This window comes from Lynx rufus, unplaced genomic scaffold (genome assembly GCF_022079265.1).
Source record: "Lynx rufus isolate CCGP_SWC_20201006 ecotype Redwood Valley unplaced genomic scaffold, mLynRuf1.p SCAF_6, whole genome shotgun sequence".
NCBI lineage: Eukaryota > Metazoa > Chordata > Mammalia > Carnivora > Felidae > Lynx > Lynx rufus.
Window position 1 is genome coordinate 127606215 of NW_025814878.1, and position 25906 is coordinate 127632120.

Consider the following 25906-nt stretch of genomic DNA (forward strand, 5'->3'; position numbering starts at 1 on the left):
TATAAAAAAGATGAAAAGGCTGCTATATGGCACTCCAGTAAAGAGATGCTGACAAATTAAGTGTTAATGAATCAAAAACATATGGATTACACTTCACTTCAAATAGAAATGATTTTAGAATCAACGGGGAGAGTACTTAGCAACATGTAAGTCTTTGTCAATCTTTAAAACCCAAGCATTTACGGTGTCTTCAGAAAGCTCTAAGTTATTCCTTTCCTTAGTAGTGACCTACCATTTTCATTTTATAGAGAAGATCAATGTCTCCGAGGCCAAATGACCTTTCAAACGTTTAACAATATACTGGGTAAGTTACAAACAGACATCCCAGAAGTTCAGGGATAAAACACATCAGGGGAGAAATATGTATCAATTAACCAAAACCACCATGCCAACGCAAAACATTTTCCTCTACCCCTTGCTCAACGTGATTTAAAAAAAACAAAACGAAAGAGAAATGACGGCAGTCATACACCTTCTTAAATCATCCTCTTTTATCTGTATTTTTAAAATCATAGCTAAGATGTGTACGTTCAAATTAGTTGGCTCAATATCAGTGTCTTCTTTATGCAAAAATTGGAAATTCTATGTTAGCAGTTCTAAGTACAGTCCACATTCACATAAAAACCTTTCAATGTTTATTCATTTTTGAGAGAGAGAGAGACAGAGCATGAGCAAGGGAGGGGCAGACACAGAATCCGAAGCGGTCTCCAGGCTTTGAACTGTTGCACAGAGCCCGACGCGGGGCCCGAACTCACAAACCACGAGATCATGACCTGAGCTGAAGTAGGACTCTTAACCGACTGAGCCACCCAGGCGCCCCTCATATAAAAACCTTTAAAAGATAAATGTCTTCATGCTTCTGTAGAATTGGGAATTTGTTCAGTGCAAGAAGAAAGTAACACTAGATATGGAGTTCAGAATATGTATTTGATTACTGAGCAGAAACCCCTATGTTTCAGACAATTGAGGCATACTTTTAGGATGTATTCACCCGGGTCCCTATGTTCTTTACTAGCAGGAACAACAAAAATTTGATGTTCTTTTTTCAATGCAGCAAAGTCTGTGTTTTAGTATTTAGTCTACTAACTTCCCAAGGAAGACCTGTTCATTCACATTCCTAAATTGATGCGAATGTGTCTTTCACTAAGGATCTGTTCCGATGTCCAAGATGCTTACTAACTACTGTGGGTACTTATTCTTGTGTCTGACACTTAGTGTAAAAGGCCTTTCCGTCATTTTGGAAGTGGAACCTCCACAGGTCAATCCTGTGCGTATGTAATTCACTGCAATCACATTCAGGGGCCAAGAAGTGTTACATGTAGATGCTTTGAGCGCTCCCCTTTTGTTCTCTTGATGTGAGGAGTTTAAAAGGTTCCTTAGCTCTTACTAAATGAGGCCTCTGCTTCCCACCTCCTGTAATCAGAGCAGCCCATTTCCCCTCTGAATTGACAAGAGTCAAGGGTGCTATATGCTGCAGTCACCATTCTGCCACCTACCATTTTGAATTCAGTTTGACTCCTGGTTTCCATTTCCACTCGGTTCCCCGTTCCATTCCTGATTTCAAATTTGGCTAGGTCCAATGTAGCTTGCTACTTATCTTCACCTTCTTTTAAGTCCCCATCAAGCTTGCAAGCTTGATTTTCCCCTATGCACATTTATGACGAGTCCCTTATGTAATTCCACGGTACGGCCATCTATTAATAAAAATTATTCTAACATACGACGACAAACATAGTTGCATCTGGTAGTTCCCAGACAATACACACGCTTGAGAAACAGACCTATCCTTGCACTGCATATCAGGATGATGAATCCTTGGTGGCATGTAAAATACAACCTATAAGGGATTGTGGGGTTGAGTTGAATTGAATAGTTAAGAAGTGCCATGGATAATTTGGACATTCGCTGAATAAACAACTCTTAATGGTGGAAAATTGGACTACGTACTATTAGACAAAGTGCATTAAAATATCAGAACTTTAAGTAAGCAAATTATAGAATTCAGTGCAAAGGCAACCCAAATTCTTAATTGAATGAGTTCCCTCTTTTTACTAAAGCTTCCAATGGCTTTCCATTGCCTATAATAAATATATAGCCCCCCACTATTGTGCACATTTCCAGTTTCTAAACTCCTTCTCCAGGCTGATCTTTCACTTTCTTCCACCCTCTGCCCTTTGTTCCAGCCCAAACAAATTGCTTTCAGTCTTCAAACTTGCCCTGGCATTTCCTGCTTCTGTACCTCTACTCACTGGTTTACCTTGCTGTATAATTCATCACTAAATGTAAATTCAGCTTTTGTTAATTGCCTCCTTTTATTAAAAATTATAGATTGTATATAACCTTCATAACAGAATTTCATCAAGAATGAACTCAAGAACTCAAACATTGTTACAGTCACTAGCCAAGTGCACATAAGTAGCAACACCTATACAAGGAAGAGAAAGCAGGGTGTGTATCTATGTGTGCTCGTGTTTCCCCTGTATATATTCATGATAAGAGTCGCTGATATAATTCCATTGTCTGGCCACCTATTAATAAAAACTATTCTAACACACAACAACAAAAACAATAATCTTCATTAATTGCATCTGGTAGTTCCCAGATAAGGCATACACGTGAGAAATAGACATTTTAGGTTTTATGCTTTCCAATTATGCTACTTGAATGGATCTCTAACTTTACGGTCCACTGTCCCACGAGGCACAACTTTCTCCAACCCTTCTTCTCTGCCTAACATCCCACTATTTTTATGAGCTTCAATAGCCCCTTTTAAAGTGGTAGTTTCTTTAAGAAAATAATTACAATGTAAATTAGTCTTCGACAAATAGTAAGGCACATTTTGGAATTAGGTTCCTAAGTATTGAAGCTTTGCTTCCTGATATGTTTAAAACCATTACATAAGTTTAACCATAGCCATTCAAACTATGTACCTAGAAATATCATTTCTTCTGTTGCTAATGAAGGTCCTACGGCACAAATTTATTAAAGGTATACGTTTGCATGGGATAATAATTGGGTCGATAATATTAAATTCATAGGCTCATTATTTAATTGCAAGGGCAGATTATGAATACAGCTTCTAAAATGTATTTTAATGAAAAACACTACATCCTGACCTAATCATATCAACCTTATGCTATCTAATTAAGGATGCAAAAAATCATTAGAGTTGCAAAATATTAGTTCCAATTCCATCAGGCTGTGAGCTGCCCCTTCATGAATATATATATTTTTACTCATGATAAATAGTTAATGAGGTAAAAATGACAAAATTTGCATGTAGGCAAATTAGTTTAATAGAATAATGTCTTTACTGACTACTGAAAGTGACCTTTTCCTTTTCAAAAGAATGTTAAAATACTTTGAAATTATCATGTGGCTGTCTTTGCACAAATGACAAATTACATGTATGAACAATGTAAAAATTACAAAATGCAATAATCCTAAATTCTCATCATAGTGTAAATGTGTTCTGTGCTTTTGCATTTATCAATTTAATAAAAGGAAATTAAGCATATTATAAAGTGTCCATTTGTGTGGCAATTTTTAATCCAGAGCATAAAAATGAGAAGCGTGTGCTTAATAGCTGCTACTGTGGCAACGATCTAGATCAAATTTTTAAAGTGCAAAAATTCTAGACTACTTACTTGAAATGCTTTGATATTAAAGTGTCTGTTCCACTCTTAATTTAGCATTTTAGATTATAGATGATGATTCTAAATTAAACTAGCATTGTATCTTGAAATTAGTACATCAATGATTCAACAGGACTACCTTGCTTCCCTATTGAAATAAACTGAACAAACAAACATGAAACAGGTTAAGAAGAAGAACATTAAAAAATTAATCATCAGTAAGAGGAAGTCTTCACAGTATAAATACCAGGTCATGAAGAGACACAACAAATAAAATATGTATGTCTATTCACTTAAGTGTAGGAATGTTTCTGTATGCTTAATAAACAACACCCCCCCCAACAAGAAATAACAGGTGCTCTACAGATTTTCAGATGATTTGCATAAACATCTCTGAATCTCATCACCGATGGATGCTGAGTCTATACATATTGGGGAAGAGACAACAGCAATTTATCTGGGTATATTAATTTCTGTTAATGGCCCCAAAGAATCTAAGCCAAAATATCTTACTTAAGACACAAATGCCTTTGATAAAATTATTTACTTTCGCTGCATTTAAACAAATCGTCTTTTCTTTGATCCATCTCAATGTGTATACAGTGTATCCACTCTTTTCCTGAGTTCTATGGTTATCCATCATGGGTCAGCTAAGCCATTTTATAAAGAAGGGGATAAATATTAATTTTAAATTAAGGAATTTCACAATCTCCATTAATTTTCCTTCTAGCACCTAAACATTCATTTTTTCTCCCACTTTTTATCCCCACTCCTCTCCCCCTGTTGTTCAACTGAAATCATTTTGGTACTCAACTTTGGGTTGCTTCCAAATTCCTAAACTTCCATGTTGTGAAACAAAACAGTGAAATAAATATACTCTACCTACCCCAGTCACTTTGACGTTATCCTACAAAGAAAGTTCTCTTTGCTTAACTTTTGGGATTATTTAAACAATTTGGTCCTTTTTAAATTCTGTTTATTTTTTAAGTAATCTCTACACCCAACGTGGCGCTCAAACTCACAACCCTGAGATCCAGAATTGCATGCTCTATCAACGGAGCCAGCTGGGTGCCACAACGATTTGGGCCTTTTAAAAATTATGCTGTTGCCAAGGATTTTTGAAGAAGAAACCCAGAGGAATGTGGTAAAGTGAAATGTGTTTTATTTCAAGTCAGAGACAGTGGTCATCAAAATGTCTGCTAGAATGTTATATTTATCTGTCAACTTAACAGAATTCAAAACATATTGCATATATTAATAGTAAATCTATGTGGAATTTTTTAAAGCTAATGTTTAGGTTTCTATCAGACATAGAATGGAATGAGGTAGATTATATGTTCATTATATGGACAAATTAAATATGTTCAATTATTCAATCATTCATGCATGCATTCATTTACGTACTAAACGAATAGATAGCAAAAATGTACTGTGTTCTGCAGACATTATTAAAGATCAAGAACACAAAATGGAGAAGATACTCTATCGCACAAGAAGATCTTAGTTTAAAAAAGAAGAGGGAAACACAGGCAGATAATTGTTAATTTGTGTGTTAGAAGGGTCAGGTAAACCAGGTTTTGGCAAAAAGGAGTTGGTCCTCTCTGGGGACACCCCATAGAAGCAACACTCAAGCTCAGCCTGGAAGAAGAAATAGTTTGCCAGGTCGTATCTGAGGAGCTGGGAGGACACTTCTGCAAAGACAGAGGAATGGGAGGTAATATAAAAGAGTATAACATATGTAGCAAGTTATCCTTATTTTTGTACGGACTAATGATATTTTAGTAAGAAGCATTAGGCAAGAGGATGGCCGAGAAGGGAGGGGAGGAATGTGGATACAAGAGACATCACTGGAGAATCACATCAAATGTCAAAAACACAATAGTATGAATTTTGGCTTTTATTCTTCAGGCAATGGGTTTATGACAGGGAAATGCAGGGTCAGATTTGCACTTTGGAAACGTTCTAGAGAATAAATTCATGGCCAGTATGGTGATGTGGCAAGTGCAGCGTGAGACTGAAGATAAAGCAGTTAGCAAAGAATTGCTGGTCTTCAGAAGTTGGGTATCGAGGTCACAGATACACAGAAGCAAATGAAATAGAGAAGAGTCGATATTAAGAAAGTAAAATCAGTAGAACTGACTGGATGATCAAACTGGAAAAAAAAAAAAAACTCGGAAACAAAAGTCTAGAAAAAACTCAGAGTTTGCCATCTTTAGGATTCAGAACAGATGAAAATGCCATGTGCATTACGGATGTGTAAATGCTATGGTTTTGTGATACAAGTGAAATGCATTTGCCAATTAACAATACGTGTTAAGTCAATTTTGTTTGGAACATACTGGGTTTTAGGTGTCTTTGGGGTGTGCACCGGAAGATATCAAATAGGTTGCTGGATTATATTACTTTGGAACTCAGAAGAGAGGTGTAGCCTTGAGATACGCACATAATAATCTTCGAAAGGCTGGAAGATCCGTTTCAAAGGGGGTTAACAAAAGGATAGTGTGTAGAGTAAGAAGAGAAATAAATCAAGTACAGAGCCCCGGGAGATACTACCACAGAAGAGGCTGATGGAGGGAGTGAAGAAGTCTGTAAAGAAGATTATTGAAAGAGGGAAGAAAATCAAGAGGACTGACTAACAAAGGCATCAAAGGAGAAAAACCGAAATAATATTCTCTTCCTCCTGTTCTCCCAAGATGGCACTGAAGCCAACAATTATGTCACATATGGGAAGTCTGTCCCTCGCTTCTTTTATATTCTTCACCACCCTTGTGTAATTTGGCCCAATATATATACAGCAGGTATCAATAAATATTTCTGTAAGAAAATAACACTGCGGCACTCTAAGAACCACCTGGCCATGTTTCCTCATTTCAACTCATAAAAAATAATCAATATACAGTTGAGTTGCAAGATTTGTATAGTGGTGGCAGTCAAATTCAATAATAAATGGCTTCAAGAACAATGTGAGGAAATTTAACAACTTACTGATATGCCAACAGAGTGAGTTTCTCTTGCGCAGTCAAAAAACAAATCTACTTCAAACCAACTCACCTTCCTTCTGTCACCATTGATTCCTCTCCACTGCTCAGACCTTTTCACTATGTAACTGAGCTCCTGATTGGAAATCTCCAAATCATACGGTATGAAAAACTTGGTTTCTTCACTATGGATGCGTTGAAATACATCCAATATCCAAGAATCATTGTGCAATCTAAGAACAAAACTACCTGTTATTTTTGTTCCCCAAATATTGTAAACTTTTTTTCTTCCAAAAGCGTTAAACAATTTATGTTTCTTCTATCAATTTCTATGTATTCTATTCTAGTTCATCATTCCCATTTATTTTTCAGAAATTATTTGACTAAGAGTCCAGAAATAATTTAATAATTTCCTCCACTAAACATCAAAGAATAATCTGGGTTGTTGGGTTTTTTTTTTTTTTTGCTATTATCTCCTATAAGCCTACTATTTCTGATTTTTGATACCTAAGCAATAGGCTGTAGAAAATTAAGAAATATTTAGCCATTAATTTGTATTATGGATATCCACATTAATTCGAACGTGAGGGATTTGGCAAAGGAGACTTAAATTTGGATTTCTTTCTTTCTCACTGAGTTGGTTTGAGTCCCCCTTTGGTAGAAACCCCACTGGACCAGCTCCACTGGCACAGAGGTTTCGCTGAATTGGTTGTTTTCCAACATGAATGATAAATGGATAGCTTTAGTGAGGCACCTAAACAGATAAACTGTTTACTTAATTGTCTCCAACTTCCCCAAACAGCTCCAGATATTAATTTAGAAATGCACTGTGCTTCTTCTTGCGACACTAGTAAAGTAACAACAAAGTATCTTACTGAAAAACATTAATACTTCTTTAGTAACATTGAGGTGAGTATTATAGATACCAATTAGGCCAATGCTTATAACATTTTTCCACTAAATATGCTTAAGTTCCGAAAAGAGAAAATATGTATTCTATTCCTGATTGAGCAGTATGTTTACTTTAATATCGTATGCTTTGTCTTATAAAACTTTGAACAAAATTGAAACTCTAGAGAAATATCGTATTCATCCTGTGACTTAGTGTACTCTTGGCTCACCATGTATACCTGGACCTAGTTTAAGCAGCACACATTTTTCCACTAACAGTCTGCAGGCCAAGTCAAGAAACCCAATGCATCACAGTATCAACAAACTACCCATTTGGAAAGTTATTACAAAATGCCCAAGTTATGAATTAGAGTCCCAAGATAGTTAAGCATTACATGGAAATGCCTTTCTGTACAAAGTAGAGATCTGTAAGTATTTAATTTCAATGATCAGGATAATTCTATTTGGTTTAAATAGGGTAGATGATTAAAACTAAAATTTATTGAGTTCCCATTATAATGGTGGTCTTTCACATCCATTATTTTATCTAGCCTTCCTTTAATCCTGTCTTTTACATAATATACCACTAAAATTAAAAAAAAAATTAGTCTTGCTGTTTATAAGTAACAAAGACAGCATTTAAACCCAGAGCTAATGCCAAGGTTCATTTCATTCCACCATCTGACTCTTCAGTGAAAGTAACCAATACAATGCGTATCTTCATTTAACGAACTCTATCTTGATTCTTTCCAAAATAGTAAAAATAGATTTGTTGACCCTACCTGCCAAGTAAGATCTATGTGTCTTTTATTTTCCCCCTATTTTGCGTTCATTACAGAGTGGCAATAAAAGCAAAACCGCCAGCCAGTGTCACTGATGGCCCAAGACAGGCCATATGGCTTGGCACCATCTTGAAATTCAACTACTACTCTTATTGTGCCTTGAGATTCTAGGTTGGCCGTTTGAATGATTTGCTAGTTGTCTTGTTAAACAAGAACTAGTCTTTACCATTCTCTTAAGCTTGCTTAATGTAACATTCATCTTTTTCTTTTAATGGTAGGAAGATTTAATGTACTTAAATTACTGTCAATTTGCTGCCATAAACATTTTCTATATGAAGATTTTAAGTGCAAGATTATCAACAACGCAATTAACTTTGAATTAATTAGGAATCACAGTCCTGTTTCTGCTAACTTCTGTTCCTTTTGCCCAGAAAATGTCTGTCGTCTCTTTATATCTCCTTCATTCTGTGTGAAAGAATAATTATGTAAACATCCAAGCAGGGATCTGCAGGATGGTACACAAATGTTTGAACAGAGAACAAAATGGCACATTCGAGTGTGGAAAGCTGTACAAAGATTAATCGCGTTTTAGTTTTACATTTTTTGCTTGCTATGTTGAGTGGCATTTTCCAGTGAAAAAGCTTGGTGATGGGTTGTGAATGAGTCAACTTACCAACCATTACTAGTGTTTAGCATAGTTTCCAGGTCTGTAGAGCAAGTTCTCACAAAAAAAGGGAAAAAAAATAGTCTGTAGTTATATGTGCAAAATTTTTAAAATAAAGGGAGTGTTGAATATTATATAATTCATTTGATAATATAATCAGTCAAGTGATATAACATTTACCCAAAAGTGAATTATTTTATCCATTTGGATATTTACACAGGCCGTACTGATCAAAAGTGGTGCATATCTCAAACTTTCACTTCTCCAGTTCTTTTTAGAAAGTTAAAGAGTCCAAGTAAATGTTAAGTAAATTTCTATAAAGACATTCAATGTCTAAACAGTTTCAATTGCATAAATAAACTAGGCATTGGGAGACACTGATGAGAGAGAGCAACAGACTAATTTCTCTGTATAAACAACATTGGAGACAGTCAATGAAATATGGAGTTTAAATTTTCCAGGATCATGTTTAATTATGAAAGTTTGGTATTCTCAAATGGGTCAGAAATAACACACACACACACACGCACATGCACACGCACACGCACACACACACACAGATGCACATTTAGTTCCATGCATTTTCTGCCATTGTAGGCATGTGTGTATAAAAATCAGGTTGAATTATATAAAATTGAAGATACTAAATCATAGTAGATGAGAGAAGAGAAAAGGAAAAACAAACATGGAAAAATTTTAAGTAGTGCAATTAGAAAAAGAATATGAAAGTTCATTGTATTATTTTAGCAATTTTTATAGGTTTGAGTTACTCTTTAATGAAAAGCTAATATTTTATGATAGTCTATATCATTACATGATGATGGTTACAAATTCGGATTTCTTTTAACAATACAACTATTCAAAGTGTCTGAAAATTTTACATTTTTAAATTATTTCTTCAAAATGTAATTAAAAGAGAAACGGTATTCCACCTGTCCATAAAGCCTTAGGCATTATTGTTTATAGAAATAGGTCACATATTATGCCACAGGTTCTGATGATGGCCAGTGAAACAAAGTAATTTACAAAGTCCTCTGCCCTGTGTCCTACATTTGAAGCAATTCATTGCCTGGTGAATGGCAGAAGCTATTATGTTTGGTTCACATCTGAATGTGGGTCATTTACAGAAACCTAGGATGTGACATTTCTTTTAAAGCTAAAAAGGACAAGTGTGAACATTTAGCTAATGTAGTATTTTAAGGGTCATGAAAAAGGATGGAGTCTGTAACTTAAACCAGCTCTAAAAGAAAATACATATATATGTGTGTGTGTGTGTGTGTGTGTATACATATATATGTGTATATATATATAAATTTAAAAGAATCAAATATGATTGCTTCCTTTTAACTCCAAAAGTTACAAATGAGTTCAGCAGTATGGCTTTATAAATACTGTAGTCAATTTACTCATAAAACTACTTATCTACTGGTGTAAGTACATTAGAATGCTTCAGGTATAGCTCTGAATAGCATATGCTTGCCAAAATTTATTCTTATTCTTTTAATTATAAAAAAGAATATATGAACAGATTTCACATATTCTTTTTTATAAATGTTTATTTATTCATTTTGAAAGAAAGAGAGAGAGAGAGAGAGAGAGAGAGAGGTGGGGGAGGGTCAGACAGAGAGGAAGAGAGAATCCCAAACACGGTTGGCATTTTCAATGCAGAGCACAATGCACGGCTTGATCCCAAGAACCCTGTGATCATGACCTGAGCCGAAATCAAGAGTTAGATGCTCAACCAACTGACCCACCCAGGCGCCCCGGCTCACATATTCTTTAGGAGACTTGTTGAATATCTTAAATGAGGTGTATGACATTAAAGTTTTTATATGTATGGAGGAAGCTTTTGTTGGCTTTCTGGAAACACTTGAATGCTCACCATTCTGTTAACACTAATTGAAATTCAAATGGCTTTGGTTTGAAATCATACTAAATAGAGAAAAAGAGAAATACCAAAAAAAGAATAAAAAAGAGAAAATAAAAAAGGGGAAAATACTTTTAGAAAAAGAGAAAAGAAATTGAGAAAATGAAAATGTGCACACAATGGGAAGTCGTCAACCCCCCTCCACCCCCATTTCCAGAGATAGCTCTATCACGGGTTTATGAGTTCTATAACCTTCAAAATATGAGTGGTCTCATGTTTTTAAGGGGACAATCATCCTCTTCCTTCACTCCTCATTAATTTACTACCTTAATCAACAAACATTCACATATGCCTACCAAACATCAAGTACTTGGTAAGTGCAAGCAGTAAGGAAGGGGGTAGGGGAGTATCCCGGGAAGTGGGTGGAGAGGACCCTGTGTGGGGCCCTGAAAGCTGCAAGAAGATGGCAGAGTGATGAACAAAGTACAGAGTATTAGGGTAGTATAAAATAGGGAAGGCAGGGCCCAGGTCAAGAGAGCTCTTATTGTGATAGCAATAGGCAGCCATTATGTAGATTTAAGGCAAGCCTTGATATAATACTTTTTAATTAAAAATCATTCTGGTTCTAATGAAGAGAATAGATTAAAAGGCACAAAGAGGAATATAAAGAGACTAGTCAAAGAGACTAATGTTATGGTAAGTCAAGGGAGAGATCAGGGCATATTGGAGAAGGAAAGGAGCCTATAGATAGAACACGATGGACAAGTTCAAGAGTTAAGGAATTGTCAGAACCTAGAGAGGATGAGTGGGGGGTGAGAGAGAAGAAGAGTTTGAGGACAGACCCCCAGTTCCTTCCTCCTTCCTTTCCTCCCTCCTTCTTTCTCTCTTTCTTTCTTTCTTTCCTTTCTTTTTCTTTCTTTTCTTTCTTTCTTTCTTTCTTTCTTTCTTTCTTTCTTTCTTTCTCTTTCTTCTTTCTTTCTCAGAATTGGATTGGTGATCTTGTCATTTACTGAGACAGGGAACCCTAGATGAAGTGATTTGGAGTAGAAGACAATGAATTTCTTTTCAGAATGTCAGTTTTGAAGTCCTATTGACATATATATGTGGAATTGCCAAAGTTAATTGAAAGTTCTAAATTGTTTGACTAAATTCATGTATATCTTGAAAGAACTGAATTTTAGAACTAAACTGAGCTGCCTAAATTACAAATCTGTTAGAAATATACTGTTTAAATCAATTAAGTCACTCCCAAGGAGCAGATCAAAGTTTTACTCTTTTTTTCTAAAGAAAAAAATTGAGTACGGATGTCACACGATGTTACCTTAGTTTCAGGTGTACAATATAGAGATTTAACTTCTTTACTTTTTTTTTTATTTTTTAATGTTTATTTATTTTTGAGAGAAAGAGAGAGACACAGAGTGGGAGCAGGGGAGGGGCGGACAGAGAGGGAGACACAGAATCTGAAGCAGGCTCCAGGCTCTGAGCTGTCAGCACAGAGCCCGATGTGGGGCTCAAACCCACCAACCGTGAAATTATGACCCAAATTATGACCTGGGCCGAAGTTGGACGCTTAACCGACTGAGCCACCCAGGAGCCCCTCGACTTCTTTATATTTTCTGCTACACTCACCACAAGTGTAGCCACCATTTGTCACCATGCAACATTGTTACAATATTATTGACTATATTCCCTGTGCTGTGCCCTTTATTCCCAGGACTTATTCCTTCCATCACAGGAAGTCTGTGTCTCTTCCTCCTGTTCACCCATTTTGCCCATCCTGCCAACCCCTTCCCTCTGACAACCATCAGTTTATTTCTCTGTACTTACAGGTCTAATTCTGGTTTTTGTTGTTGTTGTTTATTAATTTATTTGGTTGATCCTATAATTCCACTACTGCGTATTTACCCAAAGAAAATGAAAACACTAATTTGATAAGATACATGCGCCCCTATGTTTACTGCAGCATTATTTACAATGGCCAAGATATGAAAGCAACATAAGGGTCCACCCATAGGTGAATGGAAGGAAAAAAAAGTGTGGTGTATGTGTGGGTGTGTGTGTATGTTACCCAGCCATAAAATAAAGGACGAAATCATGCCTCTGCAACAACATGGATGGATCTAGAGGCTATGATGTTAAGTGAAATAAGTCAGACTGAGAAAGACAAACATCACACGATTTCACTCACATGTGGACTCTAAAAAACAAAGTTTTACTCTTTATTTACTGTCCACATTTTAAAGAATCATAGAGGTAAAACCCTTGCCAAAGACACACAAGCCAAGATTCAAGCCAGGCCCAACAGTCTTCAATCCAGGTATCAGACCACGACATCGTATTCATTCCTTAGGTGAAAATTAACCACAAATATGAAATTTAAGTCATCTCATTGTGTAGAAAAAGTAAGAAATATGAGGGACAATTAGTATTGCAGGTTCTGGATGTCTGAAGGCTGCGTGTGGACATCAGCTGAGCCACTGGCCTCCTGTGCAGCCTTAGGCAAATTACGTAAAGTCACTAAGGCTTGCTTTCCTCAACTTTGAAAAGGAAATGATGTTAGCAGGTCCTGAATTTTTCACTATATATTAGAGTTAGAATTCTATTCTTGCTGGTTCAGTGGTTCATTCTAATGACCACGAGGTCCAGTTCATATTGTCTTCATTCCCGTGAGGGTGCTGACTCAGGTGATGCAGGCAGATCAATTAGTTTTTAATGTTGATTTATTTTTGAGACAGCACCGGCGGGGGGCGGGGGCAAAGAGAGGGGGACAGAGGATCTGAAGCGGGCTCTGCACTGACAGCAGCAAGCCTGACACGGGGCTCGAACTCACAAACCATGAGATCATGACCTGAGCTGAAGTTGGACACTCAACCCACTAAGCCACCCGGGTGCTACTGTAGGCAGATCATTTTTACAGGAAAACCCAAAGTTTAAAGAGTGGGGTGAACCAGAAGAACTGCAGTGGCATTTTCTCAAATCAATTCAGCTGTGTGGCCTTGACCACTGGGAAAGCACAGGGCTGGTGAGAGGTCCTGACTCATCATCACTATTAATGACAAAAAAAAACAAAAAAACAAAAAAACAACAACAACAAAAAAAAAACTGCCTAAGCACTTAAGTCAGACTAAAGGCTGAGGCACCTTCAACCATTTGTGTCCTTGCAGAACGATGGCTCCTTTACAAATGTGACCAAAATCACTAAGAATCCATCCGCAGTTCTGAGCATCTAAGCAAGCCTCATATGAACCTATTCACCAGATGAATAAAGAGAAAAAATGAGTTGGAGAGAGTGGTAGAGAACGAAGATTGGGCCAAACGGAATTGAGCTTTGGAGACACCAAGTCATAGCTGAGAACCGGCAAGAAGGGAGTTACAAAGCACTCTGTGTCTATGACATGTTCAGCCCTCCCCTGGGTCCTCTGGACTTTTTGCATACAATGCCTATAAATGCTTTTCATTTACTCTGCTGTGGGCACCATTGTGACTCCTTTTCGACTCCTCTTTGCACATTGCGCTGTAATTTTTTGAAGTTGGATGTTGCCAGAGAATTCAAATTTAAGATCTATTCTTTTTATCACTTGGATAAGTCAGATTAACACACCTGAGAGCTGTGTGTATGTCTTTTTCACACCCCCTCATTATATTCCAGTGAAGAGTTAAAAATGAAAAGCAGTTGGGGACTAGAGTCATTTGAACTTACAGTCTGTGAACCATATTTTATTGAAAGGGGTACATCTTCAATATTAAGAAAATGCATTCATTTATGCGTGTTTTCATTGCAACCAATATTTGTTGGGTGTCTATTGTGTTCTAAACACTTTTCTGGGTACAGAGAAGACAATGGTGAATTCTACAATCAACACCTTTGCCCTTTGCAGTCCAGAGTTCCATGTCATTTTGCCACTATATTTCTTTTTTATTCTGACCTACTTATGTAACATTTTAGATACATGGTTTGAGAGTGTAACCTGCCATTTGATGCACATGTAATCCTCATTATTTTGTAGAAGCAAAGCAAAACAGTTGTTCTTTGTGTTTGATCACTTGTTTGTTCAATGATTTTAGTGATAAGCTAAGATAAAAATCCTTCACAGAGAGTTTTATGGATTATACAGGATATGACAGAGAGAAGTAGGGAATGACGCTGGTTCATGCACGTGACCTGCGCTATCAGATGGAGATACTTACATAGAAGGAGGAAAGGACATTTCTCATTCCAGTGGCCCAAAAGAAGCCCATGCCAGAGATATGGACTGTGCCAAAAAGAGAGTGTGTACATTGTCACTTTACCCAGGTACACATACCTTTTTGACACCTACTTGCCATTGGTCAAGACTCATCTACCCAGTTTCCTGCGAGTTGGGGATGAAAATAAAAATTGTGGTAGACTATTTTAGTTTCTTTTATCTTAGAGGTATCAGAAGAAGGTCAATTTACCGAAAGCCAATTTATCAAGTGACTGATGAATGATTTAGACTTAACTGAGCCACTTTTATTATATCTTTACAAGAGAATATTACGTCAAGAAATGTTCAGTTTATCTCCGACCCATCTTCTTGCAGCTACACATGGGGTTAGTTGGGATAGAAATAGATCCTTCTACTTGCTGAAGAAAAGACAGAAGGGGAATCAGCATATAGCAGGAACTCAGCTGCCCACACCAAAGAGCTTAGGGCCTAAGGCACAGAGTGGGGATACTGATGGGCTTTTGAATAATGAACGATCAATGAATTATCTGGACCCACGGCAATGAACTAATTTGGTTATAATCATTCAGTTTGCTGGAGCTGACACAATGCAGCGTCCAAATCTTTTAAATAGATATATTCCTATACAAGCAGGGCACTGAGTGCCCGTCACAAGGTGGCAAGTTCAGGAGGTATGAAAATTGTTTAGCTCTACAGTAGTTAGAGAATTTTTAGAATTTTTTCCCTACATGATAAATAACATTTTGCTTTTATTTTAAAGAAGATTGATTCGGAAAGTGGAAAATCTTTGATTATCTTATATGTATTCCCTAGACAATGAATATGCTCATAATATCCTCATCAAAACCTACCTTTAAATTATTTTCATCCAAATTAATTTTCCTAAGTAATAAGTGTCCGCAGCTAAAATTTATAAGGCTATTTGGAACTATTAAGTCAATAATTAGGAAGACACATCCACACCCCAAAAACTAATTAACTTGAGTACCAGTCTTTCCGATTTGTGTACAGCTCCCAGGAATATAAAAGCTTAAACAAATCTGACATTTAAATTCTGATTTCTCATTCTCTGAATGTTATAAAGAAATATGTAAGCAGCCTGTAGGTCTTCTGGATGACTCCAATAAGGGATTTAGAGAAGAGAGATCCATATAATATCAACAAAGGCTTTCCTCAGAAGGGTTATGTGGGACGCACAGTGATGCAAATGAAGCAAACACCCTGTGAGGTGTAGACGGTCGTCAGTTTGTCGTCATGCCAATGCCTATAAGATGGCCATCTAAAGTTTGTCAAAATGTAAATTTTTTAGGGGCGCTTGGTGGCTCGCTCAGTTGAGCGTCCAACTCTTGATTATGACTCAGGTCATGATTTCACAGTTCATGAGTTCGAGCCCCACGTCAGGCTCTGCACTGACAGCTTGGAGCCTGCTTGCGATTCTCTCCCTCTCCTCTCTCTGTCCCTCCTCCCACTCTCTTTTTCTCAAAATAAAGAAACATTTTTAATGTAAATTTTTTTTAAAGAGGCTCTACCAAGGAGGAGCTCCATTTATCACACTGGAAACAGAAGCTGACAATTAAAATTTCTCAAAGTAAAACAAAATAGCACAACAGCTAATTAGAGATAATACCAACTTACAGAAAAGACCAGTAAAATAAAATAAAAGGTGTCTTGTTTAAATCTTGACACTATCTGTATCATGTGAACTCCACATGGCTTATGGTAAGGGGTTCAATGAACAAAATACAAATTTTACAAAAATAGAAGTAAATAGTTACAGAATTTCTGAATGAGGAAGGATTCTTTTAACTTAAGATACATTTAGATAAGTCTAATAATGATCCAAAGGCTCTACTGCATATTAATTATAATAGCTATTTTTCTAAACTATCAAAAATACGTTTAAAAGTTAATTGTCAAATGGAGAATTAAAATATGCTAAAATGCGTTAAATATGTTAAAATATGACAAAAGAGTTAATTCTGTCATCTGTATAAAACTCATATAACTCAGTAAAGAAAACATTTGGATACTCTTTAGAAAGAAAGGCAGAGGCAAAGGGACATCTAAAAGGCAATTCACAAAGAAAAAATACAACTGAGCGTTAAGCCTACGAAGAATATTTAGTAACTAGAAACAAAGGAGAGCATATGTAGAAAAAGATGAGATCCCATTTCTTCTATTAGGTTAAAACAAGTTAACACATGATGTGAATGTGATTTGGTAAGATCCCCATGTGCTTCCGGCATGTATAAATGCATACAAAGTCTCTAAAAAACAATTTTGAAACTATATCAAGTGTCTTATAAACATCATACTGTCTGGAAGAGTGTTTCTGGGTCTCCAGGACACTCTTCAAAGAATAATCTAAAATGTGAACACGACCCTGAGTCTTAAGATGTTCATCAGAATTATTCATAAGATGCAAAAGAAAAAATGAGAAACAATCTGTTGTCCAGGAATAAATAAATATTTAAATATTTTATACTGCTTATATGCTATAAAAAAATGTGTGGGCATTAAATGTTCATGAAGTAAGTAAAGAATATGAAAATATTTATCATAGAATATTAAGGTTAAAATCAACATATGTAATTATTCTTACAGAATAACTTCAGCTTTGTAGAAATCAATATATATGGGGCAAAAATTGAAATAAATTTGCCAAAAGATTAACACCACTTTGTCTAGATGGTGACATTATTGGTGTTTTTAAAATTTATGTTTTGATTCTCTTCTGTAGTGTCAATTTTTTTCCTAAATAACACAGTCTTCCTATAATAAGGAAAAAATAACTTAAAAAGATTAATGCTTTTTTTATAGTTATAAAATCCAGTTCAAATAACCACACTCAGGTCCAGAACGTCCTCGTACAGGTCAACTCTCCCACTAGAACTATGACGAATGAGAATTTTCTAGTAGAACCCCTTCAGCAATAAATTACTCAGGCTCTTGGAGGAATAAGATCCAATCAGCCAAACTCAATAGGGTCCAATCTAGAGCCTCTACATTTACTCTACATTTATAATGTAGAGCGTCTACAGAGCTAGACAAAATGCTCTGTTCACAGCCTACGCAACAGACTTGATCTCCTCTATGTTCCTGTAATACTCGCCACGTTATCACATGTTTTGACAGGACTGATCCAAAAGCACAGAAGATTTAGGATCATTGCCTTAATATATGGATTAAGAATGCTAACCTACAGGGGCGCCTGGGTGGCTCAGTCGGTTAAGCGTCCGACTTCAGCTCAGGTCACGATCTCACGGTCTATGAGTTCGAGCCCCGCGCCGGGCTCTGGGCTGATGGCTCAGAGCCTGGAGCCTGCTTCTGATTCTGTGTCTCCCTCTCTCTCTCTGCCCCTCCCCTGTTCATGCTCTTTCTCTGTCTCAAAAATAAATAAACGTTAAAAAAAAAAATTAAAAAAAAAAATGCTAACCTACATCAGTCAACATGCACAAATCCAGACTGGCACAAGATGAGTTCTTGTGATTTCGTGTCATTTTGTCTACTTTTAGGCCACAGCAAACCCTGCTTCATTGACCAGATGCCTCCACTGGTGGCAGTGCTTGCTGTGTAGATGAACAGCGCCACTCGGCTATTTAGCGTTTTAGAGAGAGACGTTGTGCAAACATCAGTAAAGAGAGCTCTTTCAGCTGACGTGTAAGAGCGACTTTATGCCTACGAAAAATACAGGTATTTTCCCTGTAGGAGATTACTGTTATCTCTATCACCATGTAGAGATATTTTGAGGGCACCTGCTTCTAAACACAAGCAAAACCTGGGGGTTCTGATAGAATAGGATCGGCATGGAAGGCAGTGAGGGGCTAAGGTCAAGAGAGTGAATAAAACTTGTTTATTCCTCCTGGACTTTTTCAGGCTCATTCTCTATGATGTCCATACACTTCGTTTACCTTTGTTTTTCCCTAATCATTTATCCATCCATCACAGGGCTTCCCACCCTTCCTACACACATGTTCCCAGGGGCTAACCCTTCTGTTTTATTTTAAACCAAACAACTCTTGGTCTGAGGCAGCAAAATATTAAATCCTAGCTATTTGATGCATAAATTCTATGCTTATTTTTCCATACTTCACAAGCAATCTTGATAATAACAATGTGAACCTTACGTGAGTTCAAGCCCCACGTCAGGCTCTGGGCTGACAGCTCAGAGCCTGGAGCCCGCTTCAGATTCTGTGTCTCCCTCTCTCTCTGCCCCTCCCCACCTCACGCTCTGCCTCTCTCTCCCCTTCAAAAACAAATAAACATTAAAAAAAATTTTTTTAATGTGAACTTTGGACAAAGAAATGCTTGGTTGTAAACATCCACCTTCCTATAAGTGAGAAGAATATACTGATACGGTAATAAATGGTACATAACATTATCTGATAAGTTTTTAATCCTATGACAGTCTAAACTGTACGATACACTATTTGATTTCTTCAACTTCTCTAGGAGACCCTAGTCATTTTAAATAATAGAGGAATGCTTCGTGTGGAGCCTCTTGTAATAGCTACACATATGTGTCATCCTTACCAAGTTACACAAGAAAATGCCAGAAATCTAGCAAATGAACATCCTTGCCTGGGGCCATAGGACAAGTTAGTAGTCAAATGGAAACTGAATGATCAGGGAAGACTTTCTTCCCTTCCCCAGGGACGTACAACTTTAAGGCAGCTATGTTGTTGATCTAAGAAAGGAAGAATGGAGGGGTGTGCTGATCTCCCATTTCACAGAAAATTATAATGGCTATCATATGTGAATTCCTTCAGCGCCCTGCCAGGAACCCCCATGCCATTGCATTCACCCTTATCTCTTCCCTTATCACATCGAGTGACAAGATTCATTTCCTAAAGTCCCGGGTTTGTCTCCATATGTGCTCAACCTCCTGTCTTCAGAGACTTCCTCACTCAGTCACTCTCCCTTGCTTAAGCATTTGCAGTATTTTTCCTCCTTGTAGAATTTTCATATATGCATATAAATATATTCAGACCACACCCATGTTAAAAACCATTCTTTTATAAAAAAATATCTTTTTCCGACCATTTTCCACATTTTCCATTTACAGCATAGCTTTGTATTAAAAATAAAACAAACAAACAAACATAGTCAGCAAATCCTGACTCTGTGTCCTTATTCTTCACTCAGCCTACTGCAATCAAGCATCTACCCTACAAGCAATGACACTCAAGACGTCCTCCACATGAATTCACGGTCATTATTGTTTTCCCTGAGCTCTACACTCATCGATCTGACTTCTTACGATGTTTTTTTTTCCATTGACAATATCCAAGATACCTTCAGGTCAATATGAATAAAAATTGAACTCATGGTCTACCTCCTCCAAATGTTTACTCTCTGTAATCTTTATCTCTGAGAATGCTACCACCATCCACCTTTCTACCCAACTCCAAAACCGAAGGTTATGCTAAATGCCATCCTTTCCTTCATCTTCAACTTCCAACAAGGCCAAAGGTCCTATTGTGTGTCACCTATTTCTTCAATATGCCACAACGGTCCACTTCCCATGTCGTTCTCTTTTGTTAAGTCTCTTGATACTCATGGCTTTCTCATTAGATTTCCCTTAGTTCAACCTGACCACTATTAAATCCACTTTCCTTTCTCCTAGTAGAGTTATTGCCCTAAAATTAAAGTCATTTAAAATCTTCCATTCTTTTCACCTTACCATTAGAACAAATTCAAACTCCACAACATGATATTTAATACTTTTTTTTGAGAGAGAGAGAACATGCAGGAAAGGGGCAGATGGGGGAAGAGAGAGAGAGAGAGAGAGAGAGAGAGAGAATCTTAAGGAGGCTCCATGCTCAACACAGGGCCTGACTCAGGGTCTATGCAGAGTCCAATGCAGGGCTCGTTCTCACAACGCTGGGATCATGACCAGAGCCAAAATCAAGAGTTAGATGCTCCACTGACTGGACGCCACCCAGGCACCCTGATATTCAATAATTTTATCATCTAGTCCCTGACTACATTTCTAATCTTATCTCAGCCAACTGCCATCGTCCCTTATCTTGTACTCCAGCCATATTAAAAAATTTTGGTGTGGCCAAATACATCATACTTTCTCATGATCACGTGGGTTCACACATCTTTCCTTTGCCCATGAATGTGTTTTCTTCTGTTTTTCTACAGCCAAATTATATGAAACCTCTGAAAATTACTCAAGGGTTATATTTCCACTTATGTCTTTGGTTTCTGCCCCAATCCTCTTCCAGACCTGTTTGGTTCCTTTGCTCTATGTATGCTCTCAGAGACACTTGTGTTGACCTCCTCCTAGCACTTTTTTCTTTGTTAATTATGGTAAGAACACTTAACATGAAATATACTCTCTTAATAATCTTTAAGTGTATAATAGAGTATTGTTAATTATAGGCATGATGTTGTACAGCAGATCTCAAAACTAAATCATCTTGCGTAAGTGAAACTTTATGTCTGCTGTAAAGCAATTCTCTATTTCCCCCTCCCCATTAGACCCTAACAATCACCACGCCACTCTATGCTTCTATGACTTTGACTATTTTAGATGCTTCATATAAGTAGAATCATGTAGTATTTGTGTTCCTGTGACTGGCTTATTTCATTTAGCATAATGTTCTCAAGGTTCTTCCACATTGTCACATATTGCAAGACATCCTTCTTTTCCAAAGCTGAATAATATTCCATTGTGTGTGTCCACAACATTTTCTTTTTTTCTTATTTTTTTAACATTTATTTATTTTTGAGAGACAAAGCACAAGTGGGGAAGGAGCAAGAGAGAAAGAGACACAGAAGCCAAAGCAGGCTCCAGGCTCTGAGCAAACTGTCAGCACAGAGCCTGACGTGGGTCTCGAACCCATGAACATGAAATCATGACCTGAGCTGAAGTCAGACACTCAACTGACTAAGCCACCCAGGCGCCCCTCCACAATATTTTTTTATCCATTCATCTGCTGTTGAACATTTAGGTTGTTTTTCTATCTTGGCAATTGTGGATAATGCTGCAATGAACATGGGAGTGCTAATATCTCTTTGAGATCCTGATTGTATTTCTTTTGGATAAATCTCTAGAAGTGGAGTTGCTGGATTATGTTACAACGATACAGTAATTAAGACAGTGTGGTAATGGCATAAATACAGACATTTAGACCAATAGAACAGACTAAAGATCCCAGAAATAAATCCACGCATATGCAGTCAACCAAACTTCAACAAGGATGCCAAGAATATACAGTGGGTAATGGATGGTCTTTTCAACAAATGGTGCTGAGAAAACTGGATATCCACATGCAAATGGATGTCCAGCTTCATGACATTGTATTTGACAACGATTACACGGATATGAAAATGGCTTTTGAAAATATAGGCAACTAAGGCAAAATTGAGTAAGTGGGACTATTTCCAACTCGAAAGCTTCTACACAACAAAGGACACCATCAACAGAGTGAAATGTGTTCCTAGCCCTTTTCGTGCTGCCTCAAATTTGTTGCTTCTCTCATCTTTTTTCATTCACATACATTGCTTGCCAAATGAGCAAACTGGAAAGCCAGACCCTATGACATTCAGGATAAAAGCTGTAGGATGATTCTTCTATTGGTGATTCTGGTGGGGGCAGGAAGAATGGAAAGAGAGTGGGTTGGAAGGAGGAGAAAAAAAGAATTTTACATGAGCTGCCCAGGAAACTTACCAGAATATTTTGGGTATCACGGGATTACTCCTTGTTTCTTGTTGGCCCCTAGTTGGAAGCACTAAGTATAATGATTTGCAGAAAAATGTGATCTCTCCATTATGGAGAAATCTTCCCCCAAAAGTCAATTAATTTCTCAGCTGATTTTCATTACAGTTGCTACAAACAAGGACATTTCTATCTTAGATGGGTAGATGTGATTCTAACTTCTCTTCTTCAACCATAGTCTCACAGCCTGACTGCAGAACAAGACTGAACACTCTAAAGACCCAAAAAAAGATTGAAGCACCTTACCTGAGACAGTACAAATATAAAATCAAAGAAGAAATGATGAACAGGAGGATGTAAATTAGCACTGTGAGCATGACACCGAGAATTCCCGACTGCATGGTTCTTACAAACACCCAGTACAGCTTTGCTGCGTCAGCTACGGGAGTCTCCCCATTCTGTGTAAGCCGCTGAGGGAAAAAAATACAAATAAAAAAAAAAATTAGGATGGAAACACTGATCATCAAGCGAGATTAATTTTATACACAAAAAACCATATGATACCACAATTTGTTTTTAAATTGAATTTTCAGGGTAGTAAAGACCACCAGATCTTCAGCTGTAAAGGAAAAGAAAACCCCTTGGCTTTCATGGCTGGTTTGCTAGGGTTTTTTTTCTCCTCGTTTTCCCTATAAGCTTTTAAATGTGTACACTCTACATGCAATTCATAAAGTGAAAGCCATATATTATTTATGTACTATTAACTTCTGAATTTAATGAGCACAAGATATGAAGAAATTAAATATGATGGTGGAAAGATCCCTTTCTCTCTGAAGCAGATTTGAAAGGAATTTAATTTGTGCTATGCATAAAATAGATGGCTTATTTTAGAAACTTATAAAAAAGTTATCAGGCTATTTAATGTGAGCTTGGAAACCAAAGTTTACATTAGGTCAATTTAACAATAAGTCCTTATTAGAGACAAGGAAAAGCATATCCTCTACTGAGTTTGAAATAAATACAAGGCAATGAGGTCTTTAAAAACAATATTAAATGTTGAGGACCTAGAACATTGTCATTTGACATCTTTGACCTTTGAGTTTTATAAAACATAAATGTTCTGTAATTATGACTCTGATATCAGGTGGAAGTAATATGCAATATAAATGTAAATAAGGTATGTTTTCTTCAATGTAAGAAAGGAGGAAGAATTTCTTCACTTTTGAAACAGGCAACTATATAAGTATAGCTTAAAAGGGCATGTTCAAAACTAATCCATATCACATATGTATAGATAAAATCAGAAGCCTAGAGAGGTTAATCTGTATTTTCCCTTTACCATCCTTTAACATGTGGGCAATGACTAGAAGTCAGATCTTCTGACTCCCAACTGTCGTTTCTTTCACTGTCATGCCAAAACTTTGATTTTTATATTCTGTACGTGTTACTCAGTCTACCTTGCAGAATACAGAACCGTCACTTGGACTTTAGGCAGAAGATCTGTAAGTGTTGCCGTATACCTCTCCTCTTCTAGATCTTATCTTTCTACTATTTCTTAAAGGAAGAGAAATAGACGCAGTATTCACTGCTGAAAAAACAAACAAACAAACCAAAGATATATATTTGATGCCAATAACATAATCTAATCAATAGATGTTGATCACTCGTTTGATCCACACACATTGTTGTGAACGCCCATCATGTGTCACTAAGCTCTGGAGGTAAAACAGTGAGTAAAATTGGACGAAAGCCCTGTTTTTGGAGCTTACTTTTAAGTTGGGGGTTGGGGAGAGGGGAAGGAAGTGATAGTAGGCATGTAAGTAAGATTAAGTGATACATATGGCGTATAAGATAGAATCTCGAAGAAAAACGTAAAGCAGAAAAAAGTGTAGGAGGGATGGGGGTGTATTATTAAATACTGCAATCAGAAAAGGCGCCATTTGAACAAAGATTTAAAGGATATAAGGGAATGATGATAGGCCTACCAGAAGGCACTCAGAACACACTGCCCATACTTCCTCTTTGTGTGTGATTCTCCAGTTAGGTTGTAAGTTCCTGCCTGGATCACTGGGGCCACGGCTGTTCTACCTGATGTTGTATACAGAGCGTAAGTCGTATCACTTCATTACAATCTTTATCCTCATTCTTTTCATCTTTGATGTGAGGTGCCTTACATTTTTCAAAGTGCATTTCCAGCTGGCTGTCCCAACAATACTGTGCAACGAGTATGGTAGGTGTCACTATTTGTAGGTGTTATTACTTTTTTTGTGATACATATGAAGAAGGTGAAGACTGAAGAGGTTAACTGACTTATCCAACGTCATCTGCCTGACAAATGGCAGAGATGGGACCAGAACCCAATTTCCCCTTGGAAATCGCTCTATTACCATGCTCTTCCATGATCATTTCTGATGGATTTTCAAGAATGATTGGCTGAAGGAAGACACTTGTATTCTACCTTTTGTTTGATCTTGGTTCTTATGTGCTATTCTTTTCTCACTATCTATACGGAGGGCAGAAACAACCTCAAACTTATTCTGTTTCTTTTAAAATCCTGCGCAGAGAGGGACACCTGGGTGGCTCAGTCGGTTAAGCATCCGACCCTTGGTTTCGGCTCAGGTCAGGATCTCACGGTTTTGCGAGTTCCAACCCTGCGGTGGGCTCTGCATTGGCAACTTGGAGCTTGCTTGGGATTCTCTCTCCCTCCCTTTCTCTCCCTCTGCCCTTTCCCCTCCACCCCCACATAAATGAATAAACTTAAAAGAAAGAGAAAATCCCGGGCAGAGATTGTATAGTCAATAAATACATGCTGATCAATTAAAACATTCAATAGCAAATGCTTCCTCTACTTTTTATCTAGATTGGGGCTTAGGCACAGAAAGAATTTATGAACTCAATGGAACTGTTGTATCATCAATGGGGGTCTGGGAATTCATTGCCAACTTCTGAACCAGCAAACTGAGAGACTAACAAAATGTTATTAGCACCATCAACAGCCACTCAATGCCTCAGCCTCAAACCATTGCATCTGCCACATCTCCTTTTAGATTGCCATAAAAAAAAAAAATTGATCCAGAACAAAACCTATCAGGAAAATAAGGTAGCCTCTCTCTTGGCAGGCCTACCAGGATCCAATACAAGTGATCCCTGGGCTTATCTGCTAAAAAGAAGGGCTCAAAGAACCGGAAGTATGAACCGAGACAACTCCAGTC

The 25906-nt window shown here is 37.2% G+C and overlaps 1 protein-coding gene across 1 annotated transcript in view; it reads right to left on the reverse strand.

The window, feature by feature from the left end:
• LOC124529224 (uncharacterized) overlaps positions 1-25906 on the reverse strand; it is a 299198-nt gene that overhangs the window by 53270 nt on the left and 220022 nt on the right. Inside the window, exons 18-19 of the mRNA XM_047103062.1 lie at positions 23001-23164; positions 6687-6846 (exon numbers count right to left, since the gene is read on the reverse strand). Of these exons, the coding sequence (XP_046959018.1) occupies positions 6687-6846; positions 23001-23164 (324 nt within the window). The remainder of the gene's footprint in view (positions 1-6686; positions 6847-23000; positions 23165-25906) is intronic.